The sequence below is a fragment of the Bubalus bubalis genome, chromosome X (genome assembly GCF_019923935.1).
Source record: "Bubalus bubalis isolate 160015118507 breed Murrah chromosome X, NDDB_SH_1, whole genome shotgun sequence".
In the NCBI taxonomy this organism is placed as follows: domain Eukaryota; kingdom Metazoa; phylum Chordata; class Mammalia; order Artiodactyla; family Bovidae; genus Bubalus; species Bubalus bubalis.
The window spans coordinates 57,391,733-57,416,280 of record NC_059181.1 but is presented as its reverse complement, the minus strand read 5'-3'; the positions used below and the strand labels follow the sequence as shown (position 1 = coordinate 57,416,280).

Genomic DNA, 24,548 nt, shown 5'->3' with positions numbered 1-24,548 from the left:
AAGGCCAAATTTTCCTGTTACTCCAGGTGTTTCTTGACTTCCTACTTTTGCATTCCAGTCCCCTATAACTCCCAGTATGGTTGATTTTCTTTAAAGATGGGACCTCTAAGGAAATAATTAAAGTTAAATGAGGTCATAAAGGTGGGACCCTTGTCTGACAGTATTAGTACTCTTATAAGAAGAGACATCAGAAAGCTTCCCTGCACTCACCCAGGAAAGACCATGTAAGGATAATTCAAAAAGGCAACCATCCAAAAGACAAAAAGAGAGGTCTCTCCAGAAACCAACCCCAATGGCACCTTGATTTTGTACTTCCCAGCCTCCAGAATTGTGAAAAATAAATTTCTGTTTAACTTAACCAGTCTGTATTATTTTCTTATGGCAGCCAGCCTTAGTGTACTCAGGCCATTATAACAAGATACCATAGACTGGGTGGCTTAAACAACAGAGATTTATTTTGCACAGTTTTGGAGGCTGGGAGGTATAAGATCAAAGTGCCAGCAGATGCAGTGTCTGGTGTCAGAGATAAATACTGCTGGACACTAGTTAAAGCAATGAAAACAGATCTTGTTCAGTAACTCCTGGCAGGGGAAACAGCTGAGTTCCATTCCAATTTGTGCAGAGGTGATTTAGGCCATTTAAGAGAGAATGAGGGATGGGGGAAGAGCAGGCCTCAGTAGAGTCAGAGAAGTGAAAAATTACAAAGTTGGTCCTTGTAAATGAGAATAGGCCAGCCATGTTTGTTAGCTGGCAGTTTAGAAGTTAAGATCTTATCTTCCCACAGAGACTGGTAAACAGAGGCCCTGTCCTTCCTAATAACTACATTTCATAGCAATGGCTCTCAGGTCCTTGAGAAAGACACTTCTAGTAAGGAATACAGTCACAACTGTAAGCCTTTTTCAGTAAATGTTCTAAGAAAGGGAGGTCAGGGGCCTATCATCAGATATTGGCTAGAACAAATAGTAAATGTTCGTGCAGGGTTGAGCTTTTCTTGGGCAGGCATTTTAATAGGACATAGCCTTGTGTTACTAGAAGCCTTGCTAGAGTTTGGTCAAGTTTCTTAGTGCAAGGATTTGAATGGGCTTGCAGCGTGCCAAGAGTTCTGTATTTCTCACTGGTGAAAGCCCTCTTCCTGCTTGTAGTTAGCTGCCATCTTCCTGTGTACTCACATGCCCTTCTTTTCCTCAGTGCCTGCCTGCATCTCTTCTTATAAGGGCATTAATCCCATACTGAGGGCTCCTCCTTCATGACCTCCTCTAAACCTAATTGGGCTTCCCTCATAGCTCATTCGGTAAAGAATCTGCCTGCAATGCAGGAGACCTGGGTTTGATTCCTGGGCCGGGAATATCCCCTGGAGAAGGACATGGCAATCCACTCTAGTATTCTTGCCTGGAAAGTCCCATGGACAGAGGAGCCTGGCAGGCTACAGTCCATGGGGTCACAAGAGTTGGACAGGACTTAGTGACTAAACCATCAAGCAATCCTAATTACCTCCAAAGTCCCCACCTCCAAATACCATTAGAGCTTCAAGGCATGAATTTTGAGACAACACATTCAGTCCATAATACAGCCCAAGCCTAAAACAGCAGCTCAGTATTTTTGAAGTTAAAAATAGATTTTCTTTCTGCATTTGTAACAAGTCTTAACTACACTAGTGATATAGTACTAGTTATATTATAATTAATATAGTTGAAATTTCTGTATGTTAAATACTGTATGTTTATAATATATCATAAATCATTTCCCATGCCAAAAAAATAGCTGAATTCCTTTAAGAAGTATTAACTGTTTTATTTTTTATCTTTATCCAAACAGTGGTTTGTTTCCTACTTAATTCTGAGATAAATATGCTTGCAGACTTTTGAACTTGCTATCTATATCTTACACAAAGATAATTTGTCCAGAATCTTGAAGCCCAAATCAATTCCCCAGGAAAATACACACAAACTTTTACCTAAAAATTTTAAGGAGTTTCTGGTACAGTGAGAGTAACCATACTGAAGCTTGAAGATTTCCCCTTGCTCATTGAGTTTGAGGCCTTGGTAGAGACAGGCCAACTCCTGGGCTCTTTTTTTAAAAAGCAAAAAAACCTGTTGGTGGCACTCTAGATCTTCTCATTCCCACTGTGGGAGGTGGACTGGTGCCAAGAGACAAGCTGAAGACTAGAGAGTGTTTTTTATCCTGCTTAAGGCCTAAAGCAGAACCAACTTCAACCACTCTTGCATGTTGCTGACTAGATCAATATCCTATTATCCTGCTCCATGACCACATTCCCACCCCTTTCCACTGTTTGTGTTTTTGTTCTTTTTTCTTCATCATTCTTGACAGAAAGTTACGTAATTTTTAGATCCCCGCCCCCCGCAAAAACAAAACAAAACAAGACACCTATTTGGGGCTTTGCTGATATTTTCTACTGTATATTTGATTTCTAAATCAGTAGTCTCATATTATTTTTATCTATTTTCCTTCTACAGAAAGTCAGTTTATTCTACTTTTTATTGTCTAATTTCTTAGGATGGACATTTAATGCATTAATTTGAGAGTTTTTATTGTGGCTATTTAAGCACCATTTTTGGTGCATTCCATAGATGGTTTTTTAATATTTAATCCTAAATATTTTAGGTTATCAATTATTAAAAATAGAGACTTTCTTTATGATCTAGTACTAGTACATGAAAATGAAGATTATGGCATCTGGTCCCATCATTTCATGGGAAATAGATGGGGAAACAGTGGAAACAGTGTCAGACTTTATTTTTGGGGGCTCCAAAATCACTGCAGATGGTGACTGCAGCCATGAAATTAAAAGACACTTACTCCTTGGAAGAAAAGTTATGACCAACCTAGATAGCATATTCAAAAGCAGAGACATTACTTTGCCAACAAAGGTTCATCTAGTCAAGGCTATGGTTTTTCCTGTGGTCATGTATGGATGTGAGAGTTGAACTGTGAAGAAAGCTGAGTGCCGAAGAATTGATGCTTTTGAACTGTGGTGTTGGAGAAGACTCTTGAGAGTCCCTTGGACTGCAAGGAGGTCCAACCAGTCCATCCTAAAGGAAATCAGTCCTGTGTGTTCTTTGGAAGGAATGATGCTAAAGCTGAAACTCCAGTCCTTTGGCCACCTCATGCGAAGAGTTGACTCATTGGAAAAGACTCTGATGCTGGGAAGGATTGGGGGCAGGAGGAGAAGAGGACGACAGAGGATGAGATGACTGGATGGCATCACTGACTCGATGGACGTGAGTCTGAGTGAACTCCGGGAGTTGGTGATGGACAGGGAGACCTGGCGTGCTGCAGTTCATGGAGTTGCAAAGAGTCGGACACGACTGAGCGACTGATCTGATCTGATCTGATCTAAATCACTATCAAAGTTAATCACCACCCATTTTTCTTAGCTCTTCACCAGCACAGGGTTTTTACCTGAATTTGCTCCCAAGGAAATCTAGACCAGCAGTCTGAGTCCCAGCATGTGTAGGGGAAGCATTGTTGTCTCAAGATTTGGGAGGGGGAGAAGCAAGAGCAGAAATCTGAGTTTCCGTTTCTGTTTTATCTTTCACACCCACCACAGGGGTTTTGCATCATTTCCCCTTTTCTTAGTGTTTTTCTTACTTGATCCATTTGAGATTGATCTTGGGCAGTTGGGAGCCAACAACTATGCTAGTTCGGTATCTTGGTAGAGACCAAACTGGAGCACTGTACCTTTATATATATGCTTCACATGTAAAATCCTAGAAATGGAATTGTTTGAACACCCCTTCCCACTTTAAACGTGTTTTGCCTCTTGTATTTTCTTCTTCTTTTTTTTTTTTCTTTTTGGTGTGTGACAGTGTGCTGTGCTATGCAAAGTCACTTCAGTCGTGTCCAACTCTTTGTGATTGCGCAAGCTGTAGCCTACCAGCATCCTTTGTCCATGGGATTCTCCAGGCAAGAATACTAGAGTGGTTTGCCATTGCCTTCTCCAGGGATCTTCCCTGCCCAGGGATCAAACCCGTGTCTCTTATGTCTCCTGCACTGCAGGCATATTCTTTATGACTAGCGCTACCTGTACCACCAACATCCAATCACATAAACCAGAGCAGTGTTTTTTCAAACCTGTGGGTGGGTTAATAGAAAATATTAGGGATTTAACACAAAATAAGTGTAAGTGTTATTTTGTGAAACTTTAATTTCATTGGTATGTGTATACAAATATTCATATATATGTGTACTGGGCTGTGCTGGATAATGTTCCGATGTGGATTGTAGTCAAAAAGATTGAAAAACCAGACTAGAGAGTTAGGTATCATGTTTGACTCATCCTTCTGCCTTACCTCCTACAGCCACTGAATTACTAAATCTGCTGATTCTACTTCCTCAATTTCTCAAATTCATCCTATCTTCCTCTTCCCTGCTAACCACTGATCTAGTTCCAGCCCTTTCTGGATGACTGAAAAGACCCTGATGCTGGGAAAGATTGAGGGCAGGAGGAGAAGGGGACAACAGAGGATGAAGTGGTTGGATGGCATTACTGACTCAATGGACATGAGTTTGGGTAAACTCCAGGAGTTGGTGATGGACAGGGAGGCCTGGTGTGCTGCAGTTCATGGGTTCTCAGAGTCGGACACGACTGAGTGACTGAACTGAAACTGAACTGAACTCCAATCCCCATGCCACTTGTCTTTATTCTTACCAAATAATCGTCCTAAAATGTAAATTTTGCTTATTTATTTCCTTCTGTGGTACCCTACTGCCCATAGATCACTTCCAAGTTTCATAATATGGCCCCTGCCTGTCTCTCTAGCTTTATTTGTTCCCATTGCAGTATCACTGGTAACACCAAACCACTTTCCATTTTCCTCACACTCCCTGAAGAGTTTTATTTTGTTTCATTTCTTTCGTTTTTGCCTGATAAGGGAAGGGAGATCCTTTTCTACCATCCTTTTTACCTGGTGAACTTCAGCTTATTCATTCTCACTTTGAACAGGAAGTCTAATACCCCTACCTTCCCTACCCTGGTGTTGCTTCTCTGTATTTCCAGAATATTCTGGGCATCTCTCATTACCCAGCCACATTATTTTATTGTTTTTTCCCCCCTAAATTCAGATGTCCAATTTATTTATTTATTTTTAACTTTTTATTTTGTATTGGAGTATAACCAATTAATGATGCTGTGATAGTTTCAGGTGAACAGCAAAGGGACTCAGCCATACATATATATGTATCCTTTCACCCCCAGACGCCCCTAACATCAGCCAGGTTGTTTTAAAATTATTTGTTTAGTTAGTGTTCAGTTCTTTTATGGAAAAAACTGGCCATAATCATTTTAGTGCTTAAAACAATGTCTGGCTCTTATTGGGCGTTCAGATGACTGAATGGGTGAGTGACTGAAGATCTAGAAAGTTAAAGTGCCTTTTTCATTCATGTTGCTTATAGGTGACCAAATTGAGGCTAGAAAAGAGGCCTCTTTTGTTGCCTCATGCTACAGACCAATATTTCTTCTAGTACATTGTGTAAAACCAGATGAGTACAACATTTATTGTGTAACACTGAATAAGTCACTTTAAGCTAATTTGCATATGATTAAGATGATTAAATTATTCCTTTGTAAATAATGAAGTTTTTGATGTACTATACCTATGGGAGCCTGTTTCTGGTACATGAATAGTTTTGCTTGAAATTTAATATTCACAAAGAGGTAAGACAGTGCAAGTAGATTTCAAAGTAATTTGGAGAAATCAAAATGGTCCTTTAATGACTACATTTTGAGAGGTCAGCTAAAATTTAAAAGATAATGTGACAGATTCCAGGTATACTGTTTAAAAGATTCTGTGGGTTTTAGTTTAAAATACCTAAAGCTAGAAATGGTGAAATTTGGGGGAAAAAAATTACATTGTAGGAGTAGCTTAATAAATGTTTGAATCAAATTTGTAGATACAATTTCTAACATACAGTGACTCTTATGCCTTCACGTTCTTCCATTTTCTGTAGCACATTGCAGAAATCAGTTGCAGTTTAGAAAGTAAGACCCCAGGCATCAGTTTATAGAAGAAAAAGAGAAGCATATTCCAATCTGGGTGTATTTCCAAATTCAGAAGTTTTAAAGAAACAGTTTTTTTTTTTTAAGTGAAGCATCAGAAAAAGAAAAGGGTCAAAGCTGAAATATTACTTAATATCATCCAATATGTTGTGTGTATGTATGAGAATTTCCCCAGTTGTTTCTAAAAATTACTTTTACAGTTGATATATTGAAACAGGATCCAGCAGTGTCCACACATTGTTTGGTTGGTATGTCCTTGAGCCTTTCTTTATCTATAACAGTTTCCTCTCCCTTTTCCCTCCCATGCCTTTTATTTATTTATTAAAAAAATGTTGTCATGTTTATTTTCTCACTATGTTGCAAAGTCAGTACGAGTTGGAATATATTATTTTATCATTAAAAATTGTTCCTTCCCTTCTAGGCACCATCTAGGGCTCTGAAAATCTTTCAAGTGAATGTCAAATGAAGTAGGTCTTCTGGGAATCCTAGCTGAGTTCCCGAGGACTAAGAAGGCCACTTTCTTCATAAGTCCTACCCAGTTTAGGGCATCATAAAAGACTCTGCAGCTCTTAGTCTCCCCACTGTATCCACTAGGTTAGCCAGAACCTACCAGTTTGAGATACAGGTAGATGTGCCTGACTGCCCCACCAAGAGATTGGACTGATTGGCCTCCTCCCATGGTTTCAATGACTAGAACCCAAAGGTAGCTTTCTACTTTGGGAACTGGGTACTCAGCTTATGTAAGCTTACTGGAACCCTGTGTAGGAAACTGCCAGGTCTGGTTATAAGAAAAGTTTGTGCCATCACCCCCACGCACATCAACCAGACATGTCTCCCAGGAAGCAGGTGTCCTGGAGACAGAGTATGTCAGGGCTCTACAATATGTCTGTGTGGTTATTTGTGATCTTTTTTCTTTCCCTGTATTTATGAGGCTCCTGAAGGAGCCAGGAGTGTGTAGACCCCAGCTGGGGAGAGTAAAGATTACTGATTCCAGTTTTCTGTGTGTCCTTAGCTCTGTACTTGCTTGTATCCCTGCTGGCAAAGAGAGCAGGCCTCCCCGTGTCCACGATCCCAGGCTTTCCACTTGTGTATTCCAAGGCTGGCAAACCTTGGAGCCTCTGGGCTCTGACACTAGACAGTGATCATTAAAACCTGGCTTGAGTCTCTGTTCTGGCATTAAAAAAAATTGTTCCTGACACCTAATAGACAGTGTTTGCTGAATAATGTTAATAATACTGAAGGTCTGTGTTTTGTTCCTACAGGTTGATCTGAAAGACTACATGTTCAGTGGACTGAAGGATGTAACAGTAGGTCGCTTACCTGGGAAAGTGGCAGGACAACAATTTCTCATTCAAGACTGTGAGAACTGTAACATCTATATTTTTGATCATTCTGCTACCGTTACTATTGATGACTGTACTAACTGTGTCATTTTTCTGGGACCCGTGAAAAGCAGCGTGTTTTTCCGGAATTGCAGAGATTGTAAGTGCGCATTAGCCTGCCAACAGTTTCGAGTGCGGGACTGTAGAAAGCTGGAAGTCTTCTTGTGCTGCGCCACTCAGCCCATTATTGAGTCTTCCACGAATATCAAGTTTAGCTGTTTTCAATGGTATTACCCTGAATTAGCTTTCCAGTTCAAAGATGCTGGGCTCAGTATCTTCAATAATACCTGGAGTAGCATTCATGACTTTACACCTGTGTCAGGAGAACGCAACTGGAGCCTTCTTCCAGAAGATGCTGTCGTTCAGGACCATGTTCCTCTACCTACTACCGAAGAGCTCAAAGCTGTCCGCGTTTCCACAGAAGCGAGTAGAAGTATCGTTCCAGTGTCCCGGGGTCAGAGACAGAAGAGCAGTGATGAGTCATGCTTAGTGGTATTATTTGCTGGTGATTATACTATAGCAAATGCCAGAAAACTAATTGATGAGGTAAGGAGAAGAGAGAGAACCAAAACAGACATACACCTATATAGGAACAAACCACTTCCTGGAAAACATCCATTCTTTTCAAATTGGCTATTAGAAATACAGGCAATCCTTAAATTATAGTCCTCTGCCCACTATGGATTTATCTGAAGTTAGGCCTCAAATACTTTACCAAAGAAACTTTAAAAACATAATTCAATTCTGGAAACATCCATTAAGCACTCATTATGTGGAAGTTACTGTTACCATATTTCATTGATTATAGGATATGCCTTTGTTTTCCAGTTTTGCTTCTCAGAAATGCGTCTTACAATTGATGGAAGTTTAGAGCTGATGAAATGTAATATATGCTGTGAGGAGAGATACGCAGACAAAATTATCTGCCCTCAAATAATTTCCATTCTTTATCACAAAAGTAGTACTACAAAGTGAAGCATGACCTTTTATAATTACTTACTGGGGAAATTTATCTGGAGTTTTTAATTGTTTAGGGTGTGAGAAAGACATTTAGGAATTCAACTTTTGGAGCTTGTTTTGACTGTGAGAGCAACCTCCACATTACTTTCCTTACTTCCCTTTGCCCTATTGCCATGAAGAGGAAGTTAGTGTGATAGAATGAGGTGGCAGCTGGGACGCCAAAGGTTGTAGGCTCATGATCAGGGGCTTTTAGTGCATTCAGGAATAGAGAAGGGTTCTTTGGGTAGCAACTTTCACTTGAGAAATAAGTGGGAATCTGGAGGTTAGGGATTCCAGAAGGAGTAGTTCCTGGTTGGTGGATGCTCCAATGGGGAGGCAGCAGTAGGAAGTATTGATTATCCATTAATCAAGCTTTCTTCAGAAAGTCTCTTTGAATTTGAAAATCAAACTTCCAGAAATGGAGAGGTGAACGGAAAACTCTTTTTGAATGGATTTTTTTAAAGTTGTAACACTTCTGTCAAAAAGAATGGTTTTAGGGAAAAAAAAACTACAAGTGACTGCTTCTCTGTAGTTTATACATTCCACAATGTAGAAAGCCCATGTCTGAAATCTTCAAAGTATATCTGAGGTCCAGTTTTCCAAACAACTGAAGCCAAGTATAATCTTAAGAATTTGATATTTTCTTTTTGATTATGCCAATCTGATAAACATGTGCTATGGATCTGGTGAGATGTAGAAAAAGTACTCTGGCCTTTGAGCTGTCTAATCACATGTTAATCCAATATCTGAGGTAAACATTTTCATTATACTGTATGGTGATTTTTTTTTAAAAAAATCTACATACAGTTTTCAAAAGAAGTAATTATTCAGATTAAACTCCTTTTTGGTTGATAGTTCAAAGAGAACATAAAGAATGTATAATATGTTTAAAGAAAAAAAGCCATCGAAGCAAACACTGTCATTCTTCATGAGTCATCAGACATTCTTAACCTTTTAACTTGGTATCTGATATGTGAAATGACAGGTTGTGTGCACTTGAAAGTAACCTGACCAGGAAGATTTGTGTTCTTTATATAGCCTTCTGGATTACAGAATAACTGAAATAAAAATGCAACAATAACAAAAATAAAAATGATGACAATAATAAAAATAGCTAACATTTATATAGTGTTTATTGTATAATAGTTAAGTGAATTAACTCACTTAATTCAGAATAACCTATGAAATAGGTGCCATTGTTCCTCTTTATACAGATAAGAAATTGAGTCACAGAGAAAGTAAGTAACCAGCAAGAGGTCACTCGCTGGTAAGTAGCAGAGCCATGATTTAAATCCAGGGAGTTTGGCTTTGTAGACCATAGTCTTAACCCTTAAGCATGATACTGTTATGCTGCCTCAGAGGTAAAGGAAAGTTGATAAATGCCTGGTAGAGTAGAAATGTGACCAAAAGTGTGTGAAGGCAAAGCAGATACTACCCTCTAGCCTAGAAGGAAGAACCATGGAACTTTTTGGCTAGAGTTATCCTAACTAATTCTGAAATCACAGAATAAAGAGAACAAAAAGAAGAAAATACCAAGTACATGTGAACAGGGTATCACAACATACTGAAAGACCAGTGACTTACATATTAAGAGAGAGATTACATAGTTTTTTTTTTTAAAAATGAAGCTAGAGTTCCTTGGAAAATATGTGTAGAAGCTAGTTAGTGCTGAGACAGAAAAAATAAAACAAGTCTTTCCATATCATAACACAAATGTCTTAAAACAGCTTAGACTAAAACTGTGATTGCTAGCTCTGGTTTTGTTAAACCGTAGGAGTAACACAGAATTTTTTTCATACTGTTTTTATAAATTAAAGCTATTGTAATAGTTTTTTGAGATAGAAAGTATAAAACTTGAGAGAGTAGGAAGTCTAGAAAAACTGGGTTAACCAGAAAACACATTCCATAGGAGTCAAGAGAAATTCTCATTGTTCAGTCGCTCAGTCATGTCCAACTCTTTGGGACCCCATGGACTGCAGCACACCAGGCTTCCCTGTCCTTCACCATCTCCCAGAGTTTGCTCAAATTCATGTCCATTGAGTCAGTGATGCCATCCAACCATCTCGTCCTCTGTCATCCAGGATGGTTGGATGGCATCACTGGAGCCTCAATTTTCTCATCTAAAAATCAAATTTCCTGCTGGCTCTTAACTGCATCACAGATATGCATAGGATAAATTAAAGTAAAAGTAGTTTGAGTTGTTTGGAAGTAACCACGTGCATACGTGCTCAGTCATGTCCGACTCTTTGTAACCCATAGACTGTAACCCACCAAACTCCTCTGTCCATGAAATTGTCCAGACAAGAACACTGGAGTGGGTTGCCATTTATTCCTTTAGGGGATCTTCCAACCCAGGGATCGAACCCATGTCTCCTACTTCTGCATTGGCAGGCGAGTTCTTTATGACTGCACCATCTGGGAAGTAAAGTATTGGATAATTTAAGTTGGGTAGTTACTGCTACTTTCAAGTCTTTAAAAGTAGAATTTTCATGAAACAGTTTCTTCACATGTCTGCAGTGAAACATCAAACTAGATATACTAGTTTCATAGTTCATTATTTGTTTTTAGGTAATGGTATTTTGAATTAATCATATTTTTTGTCAGTTTATGTGTCTGACTATAAAATGAGAGGTAATGAGCAGTCTAGGGAATTAGAAACAGATGTCGGATTGTTTCTGATATTTTAAGTAACTTTGCAGTCATCATCTGGCAGTGATGTTTATGTAATTTTCTTCTACTTTTTTAATGGGTGTTTCTTTTTATTTCTGAGGCAGCATTGAGGGCTCTGAAAAAGGATTTGAGTTTGAATCCAATTTGATGAAATAGTATGGAATAATGTAGCCATAGAATGAAATACTATCAAACATTAAAACTGATTTTATAGTAGAATAGTTGGAAAATGTTTACAACTAAGTAAGTGAAAATTTGTAGAATATTATGTATCTGATTTTTTTAAGTAGATAAGTCTGGAAGGTTATATATGCTAAAATGTTAATAGTTGTGGTTCTTCTTAGGAAGTGGATTAAGATCGGGGTTTTCTTTTCTTGTTTTTAGTTCTATGGATTTTACATAAAACCTGTATTATTTCTGTAATGGAACAAAAACTGGAAGGGTAAAAGGAAGTATACCAGGACTTCCCTGGTGAAGTGGTCCAGTGGTTAAGACTCTGAGTTTCCACTTCAGGGGGCATGGGTTTGATCCCTGGTTAGGGAACTTTTAAGATCCCACAGGCCATGTGGCATGGCCCAGAAAAGAAGGTGTACCTATTATAGCAGTGGCATCTTTGAGTAGTGGCAGTTTGGTCAATATTTCTTTGTTTCTGTTTTTTTTCTTAATGTTCTATATTGAGCTTATTTGTTACTTTTATGATTAAAAATTTCAATAGGCTTTAATTGGTTGAGTCACTTTGCATTTTTTAAAAATCTATTTATTTTTAATTGAAGGATAATTGCTTTACAGAATTCTGTTGTTTTCTGTCAAACCTCAGTGAGAATCAGCCATAGGTATACATATATCCCCTCCCTTTTGAACCTTCCTCCCATCTCCCTCCCCATTCCACCCCAGTAAGTTGATACAGAACCCCATTTGAGTTTCCTAAGACATACAGCAAATTCCCACTGACTATTTTACATATGGTAATATAAGTTTCCATGTTACTCTCTCCATAATTTTGCATTTTAAAAAAGTATTTTCATAATTATCTTAAAAATTAATGTGTACTCATTTTATATATGACTGAACAGTCCTATTCCTAAATATTTGCCCAAGATGGATGAAAATTATTATCACACAATAAATTGTGTTTGCATGTTTAAAAAAAATATGTACTAACTGTAAAGAACTATAGAAATAGAGTAGAAATAAGCTTTTTATGCTGTACCTTGAATTATCTTTGTAGGAATAATTTTTAATTTATTTAGTCTGTAATCACATTTGAGCAAACCCAGGGAGATAGTTAAGGACAAGGAAGCCTGTCGTGCTGCAGTCCATGGGCTTGCAAACATGGTTATGACTTAGCAACTGAACAACAGCAGTCAGATTACTTGGATTCAAATCACAGCTCTGTCACTTAATAGTTGTGTGATCACGGGCAGATGTCTTACCCACTCTGTGCTTTAATTTCTCATCTGTAAAATGAGAGTAATAATAGTATCTGTCTTGTAAGAGGGTTGAACATGTTATACATATAGAATACATAAAACTGCCTGGCACATAGTAAGTGCTCCATAAACATAATCTATCATTGTTGTGCTAGACTATGTAAATTTGAATCATGGTTTTTAAAATTAACATTATTATATAAGCTTCCCCCATTATTATTTGTTATATTTAATGAACTATGGTATTTTATCATGTGAATGTACCATAATTTACTTAACCATTCTCCTCTCATTGGACATTTGTGCTATCACCAAACTAAAGCTTATATTTGTTAGTTTCAGTCAAAAAAATTTTAAATAATGCTTAAAATTTTGAGGGCTAATTTATGTTTCTTTGGCTCTTAATTGTAACAGTAAGCATAGCAGTACTCATTCTTAACCAGAACCATGCATCTGGAAGGAAGAATCTTGTGTATGTGAAAACTTGTTACAGTAAACACCCTGAATTACAGTTCTAACTAAAATGAAAATCAGAGTGCTGTGTTGCATTTTATATAGAAAAATTGTAGAATAGGAAAACACTGTTTTAGCCTCAGGTCATTTTCAAATCTGAATGAAATTTTATTTCCCACAGATGGTTGCTAAAGGCTTTTTCCTAGTTCAGACAAAGGAGGTGTCAATGAAAGCCGAAGATGCTCAAAGGGTTTTTCATGAAAAAGCACCTGACTTCCTTCCTCTTTTGAACAAAGGTACCTTCTGGATGATTGGTATATTTTTTGTGGTTATTCTTTTAAACTGCTGATTTGACTTACTCTTGCCTTTAGTATTTCTCTTAAATTGTCTTCTCTTTGTCATTTGTTTTATGTTTTTCCTGTTACCATTCAGAAATGTCAAAATTTCACATCATTCAAAATGCCAGATATAATTAACTAGACATTAGTGAAGTGAAAGGTGAAAGTGTTAGTCCCTAAGTCATGTCTCTTTTTGACCCCATGGACTATAGCCTGCCAGGCTCCTCTGTCCATGGATTCTCCAGGCAAGAATACTGGAATGGGTTGCCATTCCCTTCTCCAGGGGTCTTCCCTACCCAAGGATCGAACCTGGGTCTTCCACATTGCAGACAGATTCTTTACCATCTAAGCCACCAGGGAAGCCCCAAAGACAAATGGAAGGGACCTCATACATGTAAAGCACATGCTTTACCACTGATCTGCAACTCCCCCTGCAACTAGACACTACGCATTAGGTTTTTTCCTTCCCCTGTTCTATCATCTTATTTCTTGAAAGTCACATTTTATTATTATGTATTTTATCATCTTTAATTATTATTTTATTATTGTTGTATTATTATACTATAGTGAGTGATCATTTCCTTCTCCCTGCCAGTTATAAAGGACTTGATAAGGATTCTTTCTGCCTTCAGTGAGTGTGCTTTGACCGTACTGGAAAAGAAATAAGAAATATAAATCAAAGGGCATACCATTCTGTGTACTTAACATGATCGATTAAGTTTCTATGCATAATTAGAATTGTTTTCCCCAGTGGGCAAATGCCACCAGTAAATTTCAGATGCTGGAAATATGTCTACAAACAGAGGAACTAGAGTTCATGCGTACTTCTGAAGTGTTGCTGTTTGTCTCCATGTATTTGAAGGTGTCCTGATTCTAGAAGACAGAGTTCATCCGTCAGAGCAGGGATGTTGTTTGCCGAAGGCTCATCAGGCTTTTCTTGACTGGCCTGAGCAAAATAGATAATAATACATAATGATGATTGGATATACCCTGGAAAGGGGACACATCTGCATTCATATGCTCTTTATGTATAAATAAGTTATAATAAACTGCAAAAAGCTATAGGAAAATATTGGAGGATTGTTAGGATAATCTTAATAACTAATGCTGGGTGTGATTCAGTCCTTAAGTATTAATACAATATATTTTATATACTTTTGTGATTCCTCTGGTAGTACCATAGACTGTCTCTAACCAGTGTATGAATCTATCCCAGATTATATATAGGAAATTATGACCTGGCACCTTTGATGCAGCCTTATTGATATAGGAACATTCTGATGGAACCTTGAAAATAAATCTTTAAACCCTTAGCAGCTTTAAGAAAATTCAATCAAATAATAAGTGTAATAGACATATGAAAATGTGAGGATTAGGGATGAAGTGGGCATATGAATAGACCTAAATTAATGATTTATATGCTCGTGTAATGTTAGTGAAGTGGTTTCATAGAATTGCTCTAACACAACCATAGTATGTGTTTTTAAGTCACATAACATTCCACATTGGAAGAAGTGTTCTGTTCCTGCAAAAAGTAGAACTCAAACTAATGGACAGATGTTTTAAGAATTTCAGCAAATCAATATATAAACAGCTTTTAAAATCAGAGATGTCCATAGGAAGTAGTCAGAGACTAATGAGGCCATGTCAAAAGGTCACAGGAGTCAGTTTAAAGGAATCTCAAGGAATTTCCACTGGTCAAATTTGGGACAATTTGAGCATCAAAAGCATAACGAAGTAGGGAGTGTAGGTTCAATCCCTGTTTAGGAAACTAAGATCCCACATGCCACGTGGTGTGGCCCCCCCCCAAAAAAAACCCACAATAATGAAGGGAATTGATTTAACAACAAATCCATGCATCCATAGTGGTAATAAAAAAGAGGAGAGAGGAAATTGGCACTGGAACCATGGACCAGCATACCCAGTCATCTTGGAATCTATCTAACTGTATGGTCCTCACGGATATCATGAATGACTGCTAGATATTCCCATGATCCAGAAGCTTCCTATGTATGTGTTAGTCACTCAGTCATGTCCAACTCTTTGTGACCCCATGGACTGTAACCCACCAGGCTCCTCTGTCCATGGAATTCTCCAGGCAAGAACACTGGAGTGGGTTGCCATTCCCTTCTCCAGGGGATCTTTCCAAGTCAGGGATTGAACCTGGGTCTCCTGCATTGCAGGCAGATTCTTTACCATGTGAGCCACCAGGAAAGCACTCGTCCATTAGCTTGAAATGACCAGTTCTCCAGGACCCCAAATGGTCTCACAGTAATAATCAGTTTCTCATCTAGGTAATCATAAACAAATCATCTGTTTAAAATTTGTTTTTATAATCTGAGGAATATCTCTATAAAATTCATCAGCCCATGCTTTTTACCTAATTTGAAAAATCAATAGTATTCAATATATTCAGTTAATAAATGTGCATCAAGCACCTGGAGAAGGGAATGGCAACTCCAGTATTCTTGCCTGGAGAATTCCGTGGACAGAGGAGCCTGGCAGGCTACAGCCCATGGGGTCACAAAAAGTAAGACACAACTGAGCGAATAACACACACACACACAAGCATCAAACAAAAGGGTGGGCAGGGAGAGAGGGAATAAGGAAAGCTCTTCTGTTCTTTACAGAATACTGTGGGCTAATAAACATAGAAGGAATGATAGACTTCAGAAATCACTATTTTCCAAACCCTGATGTAATAATTAACTCAAAGTTTATCAATGAATGCTAAAATTATTGGGGTAAAAGTTGATGAGAAGTAGGATACACACATTCTAATTCAAATGGGAAGTGTACCTTTACATCAGGGTACTTGGCATTAGTGATGGCAGAGCAACCTTGCATTGTATATCTCCTGATGTGATGGCAATAATATACAACATCATCTGTGAAGTATTCTTGCCAAAAATATTTTACCTGAATCTAATTGAGCCAAGACTTAGCTTCTAGTTTATAGGGAATAAAGGAAATCTGGAGACATGTTAAATGACACCATGAGGGAACAATGAGATAAATAAAAAATGGAAGACATTTTACAAGGTAATTGGCAAGGACTCTGCAGACAACACCCTTGGATAAAAACAATGGGGGACTGTTCTGGATTAAACGAAACCTATATGCAGGTCAGGAAGCAACAATTAGAACTGGACATGGAACAACAGACTGGTTCCAAATAGGAAAAGGAGTACATCAAGGCTGTATATTGTCACCTTGCTTATTTAACTTATATGCAGAATACATCATGAGAAATGCTGGGCTGGATGAAGCACAAGCTGGAATCAAGATTGTCGGGAGAAATATCAATAACCTCAGATATGCAGATGACACCACCCTTATGGCAGAAAGTGAAGAGAAACTGAAGAGCTTCTTGATGAAAGTGAAAGAGGAGAGTGAAAAAGTTGACTTAAAGCTCAACATTCAGAAAACTAAGATCATGGCATCTGGTCCCATCACTTCATGGCAAATAGATGGGGAAACAGTGGAAACAGTGTCAGACTTTATTTTTCTGGGCTCCAAAATCACTGCAGATGGTGATTGCAGCCATGTATTTAAAAGACGCTTACTCCTTGGAAGGAAAGTTATGACCAACCTAGATAGCATATTGAAAAGCAGAGATATTACTTTGCCAACAAAGGTCCATCTAGTCAAGGCTATGGTTTTTCCAGTAGTCATGTATGGATGTGAGAGTTGGACTGTGAAGAAAGCTGAGCGCTGAAGAATTAATGTTTTTGAACTGTGGTATTGGAGAAGACTCTTTGAGAGTCCCCTGGACTGCAAGGAGGTCCAACCAGTCCATCCTAAAGGAGATCAGTCCTGGGTGTTCATTGGAAGGACTGATGCTAAAGCTGAAACTCCAATACTTTGGCCACCTGATGCGAAGAGTTGACTCATTGGAAAAGACTCTGATGCTGGGAGGGATTGGGGGCAGGAGGAGAAGGGGACGACAGAGGATGAGATGGCTGGATGGCATCACCAACTCGATGGACATGAGTTTGAGTGAACTCTGGGAGTTGGTGATGGACAAGGAGGGCTGGTGTGCTGATTCATGGGGTCGCAAAGAATCGGACACGACTGAGCAACTGAACTGAACTGAACAACTAAATGAAAGGAATGAACCTTAATTGGATTTTGGATTAGGGTGGGGTGAACTCTAAAGTTTTAAAAGTCATTTTGGGGACAACTGGGGAATTTTGAAGATAATATTATGGAATTATTATTGTAGCCTTAAGTATGATAATAGTATTGTGGTCATTTATATAGGAGATGCATGCTGAAGTGTTATGATATCTACTATTTTCAAATGGCTCAGCAATGCAAAGTGTGTGTTTGTGCGTGTCTGTGTGCATGTGTGTGGTATGTGTATAGTGTGTGGCAAAGCAAATGTGGCCAAATGTTAGCATTTGATGGGTATAGGTGAAGAGCAAGGGCTTCCCAGGTGGTGATAGTGACAAAGAACTTGCCTGCCAGTTCAGGAGATGTAAGAGACATGAGTTCTACCCCTGGGTCAGGAAGATCCCCTGGAGGAGGGCATGGCAACCCACTCCAGTATTCTTTCCTTGAGAATCCCATGGACAGAGGAGCCTGGTAGGCTACGGTCCATAGGGTTGCAAAGAGTTGGACATGACTGAAGCGACTTAACATGAATGCAAGCGAAGAGCAAATGGATGTTTGTCATTCTTCCAACTTTTCTATAATATCTGAAATTTTTCAAAATAAAAGTTGGGCAAAAATTTTAAGCTGCCAGTAGTGCATTGATTGACATGGAATAATGAACAGGCTGTCCGTGGAGATATTCCTGTAGGTATTGGAGGCATTGGGTCTTGATGTAAAAGTGGCCATCAGACATTCTAAGGAGAGTTTTTCAACCTCACCAGTATTTGATATTTTTAGATAATTCTTTGCTGTGATGGGTTGTTCTGTACATTATAGGATGTTTAGCAACATCCTTGGTCTCTACTGACTAGATGCCAGTAGCACACTGCCCCAATTATGGCAACCAAAAATGTTTCCAGACATTGCCAAATGCCCCTTCGGGGGCTAAATTGCCCCCAGTTGCAAACCACTGTTCTGAGAGGGGAGGGGAGTGGACTTACCCTTTGGAAAATTTGCTTTTATTTCAAATAGTTTTTATTTTAGAGTCTCTAAATTTTCATCATCATTTAAAGTAGTCACAGTTATTTCCTTTCTATTAATGAAGCTATTTGACAGCTTAATGAGGGAATTCATTGTGTTTTTTCATCCTGAGAATCTTTCGAATGACTGATTCTCAGAACTGCCTGGGGTACTATTAAAGATTTAAATTTCCAACTCCCACTTCAGGACTGATTGAAATATCTCTGAGATATTCCCTTGGCATCTGCATTTTACAAAGTTCCCCATATGGTTCTGATGATTAGTCAGATTTGGGTTCCTTTGTTTTAAAGGATCATTCATTCATTTATTCAGCAAACATAGATGAGATATGAGAAGTAGTAAAGGAAGAATCAGATAATATAGGGCCATGTGAGCCACTGTAGAGACTTTGGCTTCTAGTTTGACTGAGATGAAAATCTACTAGACATTTCTATTTTTTTTTTAAATAAACTTATATTGGAATAATTTTAGACTTTCAGAAAAGTTACAAAGGTAGTACAGAGAGTTTTACTACTTACCTTCCTCTTATGTTGACATAAGCATGGTACATTTGTCAAAACTTTACATTGGTAAAATACTCTTTATTCAAACTATAAACCTTATTCAGATTTCACTGGGTTTTTTTTTTCACTTATGTCCTTTATCTGTTCCAGAATTTAATCCAAGACCCCACATTGCACTTAGTCACCATATCTCCTTAATCTCTTCTAATCTATAACAGTTCCTTAGTCTTTCCTTGTTTTTCATAACCTTGAAATATTTGAACAGTACTGGTAAATTATTGTAGAATGTCCCTCGATTTGTGTGTGTCTTAGTGTTTTCTCTGGTTATACTGGGCTTTTGAGTTTTGGAGGAGAGGTGAAGTGCCTTTCTCATCACATGACGTCCCATCACACCACACCGTAGGGCACGTGATAGCAACATAATTTATCACTGGTGATGTTGCCCTTAGTGACTTGGTTCAGGTGGTATCTGCCAGGTTTCTTAAACACTGTAAAGTTCCTTTTTCCCCCTTTCTATACTCTTTGGAAGTTCTTTCTATGTTTTATGGAAGTTGAATCTCTAAGAACAGTCTACACTCAAAAAGAAGGAATTAAGCATTACCTCCTAGAGAGAGGAGTATCTACATACATAATTTGGAATTCTATATGAAAGATTTGTCCCTTCTCTCCCATTTATTTATTCAGTCATTTATGTCTGTCAGTAGGGACTCATAGATATGTATTTTATTCTTTGGGTTATAGTCCAATACTGTCAAATTGTTCCAATTTTACTCTTTGGGAGCTCTTTTAGGTTAATTCCTCTGTCTCTTTGACATGCCTTTTATTTCCTTTTTTGGCATTATTGTGTTGGCTAGGTATTGTTGTGTAAACTAGTGAGAAGAGGACATCTCTGCCATGTTTCTGATCTCAGGATAAAATGTGTTCAGTCTCACCATTAGGAATGATGTTAGTTACAGATTTTTTTCATATATACCTTTTATTAGACTGAGGGAGTTTCATTCTATTCCTGGTTTGTTAAGTTTTTATCACGCATGGATATTGAATTTTGTTAAATTCTTTTTCTGCATTTGTTTAAATGACCATATTTTTTTTATAATTATTGAGTCATTTAATCTGGTCAGTGACTTTTGTTAATTTTGAATGTCTTACCAACCGTATATTCCTGAGATGTATGCCCTTGATCATGATGTTTTATCCCTTTCATATATTGCTGGATCCAATTTGCTAATTGAGAATTTTTACATTTTTGTTCATGAAGCATACTGTGTCTGTCATTTTCTTTTCTTGTAGTATCTTTGTCTGGCTTTGTTATTAGGGTAATGCTGGCCTCATAAAATGATTTGAGAAGTATCCTTCATCTTCTGTTATCTTGGAGAGATTATAGAGAATTAGTATCATTTTTTTCCTTAAATATCTGGTCGAATTTGCCAGCAAAACCATCTGGGCCTGAAGACTTGAGGGGAAGATTTGTAGCTATATGTTTAATTAATTTATTTGTATATTACATATAGAGCTCTTCAAGATATATTTTTCATCTTGGGTGAGTTTTGATAGTTTTTGTCTTTGGGGGAATTATTTCATTTCATCTGAGTTATCAAATATATAGGTGTAGAATTTATAGTATTTCCTTATTCTTATTAATGTATGCAGAATCAGTAGCGATGTCCTTATACTCCTATTGGTGATTTGAGGCTTCTCCCTCTCCCATTGGCCTTGATAGAGTTTATCACTTTCATTGATAATTTCAAAGAAAGAACTCTTTGTTTTATTGATTTTCTCTATTTCTCTTTTAAGTTTTATTGGTTTCTGCTCAATGCTTATTTACTTTTTATTGTTTTCATTTTTTTTAATTTTATTTTATTTTTAAATTTTACATAATTGTATTAGTTTTGCCAAATATCAAAATGAATCCACCACAGGTATACATGTGTTCCTCATCCTGAACCCTCCTCCCTCCTCCCTCCCCATACCATCCCTCTGGGTCGTCCCAGTGCACCAGCCCCAAGCATCCAGTATCGTGCATCGAACCTGGACTGGCAACTCATTTCATACATGATATTTTACATGTTTCAATGCCATTCTCCCAAATCTTCCCACCCTCTCCCTCTCCCACAGAGTCCATAAGACTGTTCTATACATCAGTGTCTCTTTTGCTGTCTCGTACACAGGGTTATTGTTACCATCTTTCTAAATTCCATATATATGCCTTAGTATACTGTATTGGTGTTTTTCTTTCTGGCTTACTTCACTCTGTATAATAGGCTCCAGTTTCATCCACCTCATTAGAACTGATTCAAATGTATTCTTTTTAATGGCTGAGTAATACTCCATTGTGTTTATGTACCACAGCTTTCTTATCCATTCATCTGCTGATGGACATCTAGGTTGCTTCCATGTCCTGGCTATTATAAACAGTGCTGTGATGAACATTGGGGTACACGTGTCTCTTTCCCTTCTGGTTTCCTCAGTGTGTATGCCCAGCAGCGGGATTGCTGGATCATAAGGCAGTTCTAGTTCCAGTTTTTTAAGGAATCTCCACACTGTTCTCCATAGTGGCTGTACTAGTTTGCATTCCCACCAACAGTGTAAGAGGGTTCCCTTTTCTCCACACCCTCTCCAGCATTTATTACTTGTAGACTTTTGGATCGCAGCCATTCTGACTGGTGTGAAATGGTACCTCATAGTGGTTTTGATTTGCATTTCTCTGATAATGAGTGATGTTGTGCATCTTTTCATGTGTTTGTTAGCCATCTGTATGTCTTCTTTGGAGAAATGTCTATTTAGTTCTTTGGCCCATTTTTTGATTGGGTCATTTATTTTTCTGGAGTTGAGCTGTAGGAGTCGCTTGTATATTCTCGAGATTAGTTGTTTGTCAGTTGCTTCATTTGCTATTATCTTCTCCCATTCTGAAGGTGAAAGAAATCAAAGAGGACACTAACAGATGGAGAAATATACCATGTTCATGGATTGGAAGACTCAATATAGTGAAAATGAGTATACTACCCAAAGCAATTTATAGATTCAATGCAATCCCTATCAAGCTACCAACAGTATTCTTCACAGAGCTAGAACAAATAATTTCACAATTTGTATGGAAATACAAAAAACCTCGAATAGCCAAAGCAATCTTGAGAAAGAAGAATGGAACTGGAGGAATCAACCTACCTGACTTCAGGCTCTACTACAAAGCTACAGTTATCAAGACAGTATGGTACTGGCACAAAGACAGAAATATAGATCAATGGAACAAAATAGAAAGCCCAGAGATAAATCCACACACATATGGACACCTTATCTTTGACAAAGGAGGCAAGAATATACAATGGATTAAAGACAATCTCTTTAACAAGTGGTGCTGGGAAATCTGGTCAACCACTTGTAAAAGAATGAAACTAGAACACTTTCTAACACCATACACAAAAATAAACTCAAAATGGATTAAAGATCTAAACATAAGACCAGAAACTATAAAACTCCTAGAGGAGAACATAGGCAAAACACTCTCTGACATACATCACAGCAGGATCCTCTATGACCCACCTCCCAGAATATTGGAAATAAAAGCAAAAATAAACAAATGGGACCTAATTAACCTTAAAAGCTTCTGCACATCAAAGGAAACTATTAGCTTATTTACTTTTAATTTGCTTTAGGTTTGATTTGCTCTTCTTTCTCTAGTTTCTTAAGGTTTTAGTTTGCATTACTGGTTTCATCTTTTCTAATAGAGTAATTCTCGTTAGTCACAGTAAATATGTTCTATAAAGTTGCTGTGAACATTGAATCAGTCAGTACTGTACTGCTACTCCTAGGAAAAATGTAGGGCTAGGTTCCTGTAAGTCTCTGGTCACAGCATTTCTTTCAACCAATCAGTATAACCTTGTTGTATGTGTATTTCTGTTTAAAACCCTCATTTAGTATATTTTTTTGATTCATTAACATTGAACTCACAGCCAACAGCACTATAACTTGTACCTGAATGAAGCTTATCTGTTAATAACAGATATTTTCTCTGTAAGGCACATCACAGATTTCCTAAGCTTAAGAACATTAGACCGTACTTGAGCACTACATTTGAAGGCCATTTTAAATACCAATATTACCAACAAAATGTATAAAAATGTGGTACTAAATGGACTGTGAAAAAGCCACTTGTTTACAGAATGAATGCTTAAACAAGAAGGCAGAGCATCACTTTGTTCAAATTTACCTTGGAGCATGGATGTGAGGCAGCTCATATTTTTTGCCACTTTGTATATGTCCATGAATGACCATGAAACAAGTGCAAGTATTGATATTAGGTAAAATATTTTGCCTGTTTGGTAAAATAAATTTTACCAAGTAAGCAATTAGCAAATAAGGAACCTGCAAATAATGAAGATTGACTGTATATATATTTTGTGTTAGAAATTTTCCTTTAAGTGCTGCTGTAGCTGCATCCTGCCAATTTTGATATGATTTATTTTCATTTAACTCAGGGTTTGGCAAAGTATGGCCTACTGTATATTTTGTAAATGAAGTTTTATCAGAGCACAGCCACACTTGTTTATTTATTATGTTTTGCTGCTACATCTCTGCTGCAGAGATGATTAGTTGTGGCAAACATTGTATTTAGACACTAAGCCTAAAATGTTTCCCATCTGGCACTTTACAGAAAATGTGTGCTGACCCCTGATGTAGTAGTTTCCCTTGAGACTTTCCATTTGATCCATGGATTATTTAGAAGTATAATGTTTATTTTCCAAATATTTGAGAGATTGTCCAGATATGTTGCTATTACTGATTTCTAGATTAATGATCTTATGGTCTGAAAATGCACGTTGTATGATTTCTATTTTCTTTAAAAAGTTAAGGTTCTTCCTAGTCTGTGTGCATGTGAGAAGAATGTATAATCTGCTTTCGTTTCATGAAATGTTGTGTAAATGTCCACTAGATTGGTTTGGTTGATGGTGCTATTCAGGTCATCTGTATCCTTACTGATTTTCTGCTTATTTGTTCTATAAATTAAAGAGAGAAGAGTGTCAAAGTCTTCAACTATAATTGTGCATTTGTCTATTTCTTTTTTCAAATCCTATCAGATTTTGCCTTATGAATTTTGAAACTCTGTTTTTAGGTGCATACACATCTAGAATTACGTCTTCTTAAAGAATCCTTTATCATTATGTAATGTCCCTCTTTGTCTCTGATAATCTTCCTTGTTCTGAAATCTGCTTCGTCTGAAATACATCTACTGCAGCTTTTGTTTGGTTGTTAGTGTTTCATCATATATTTTTATCCATTTTCTTTTAACTATCAAAATCTGTGTATCTAAAATGAATTTTTTGTAGACAGCGTATAGTTTGTTCTTGCTTTTCAATCCAATCTGACAGTCTCTGTCTTTTAACTGCTGTGTTTACACCATTCATATTGAAAGAGATTGTTATAGTTGGATTAACATCTACATCTTGCTAGCTGCTTTCTGTTCCGTTTGTTCTTTGTTTTTTTTTTGTTAACTCTTTTTCTGTTAAATTGGGTATTTTTTAATAAAACCTATTGACTGATTTATTTATACTTCTTTTCCTAAGTCTTCTTTAATGGTCACCTTTGGTTTTACAGTATACATATTTAAATAATTTCTCCAGTAT

At 37.5% G+C, this 24,548-nt stretch overlaps 1 protein-coding gene across 3 annotated transcripts in view; it reads left to right on the top strand.

The window, feature by feature from the left end:
- Positions 1-24,548, top strand: part of RP2 (RP2 activator of ARL3 GTPase) — a 47,939-nt gene that overhangs the window by 11,576 nt on the left and 11,815 nt on the right. For 2 of the 3 annotated variants that reach the window (XM_044936446.1, XM_006058758.3), the window contains exons 2-3: positions 7,279-7,944; positions 13,132-13,246. In XM_044936446.1, the coding sequence (XP_044792381.1) occupies positions 7,279-7,944; positions 13,132-13,246 (781 nt within the window). Of the gene's footprint in view, positions 1-7,278; positions 7,945-13,131; positions 13,247-21,839; positions 21,902-24,548 lie in introns of those variants that run through there. The other variant, XM_025275798.2, reaches the window with a different exon arrangement.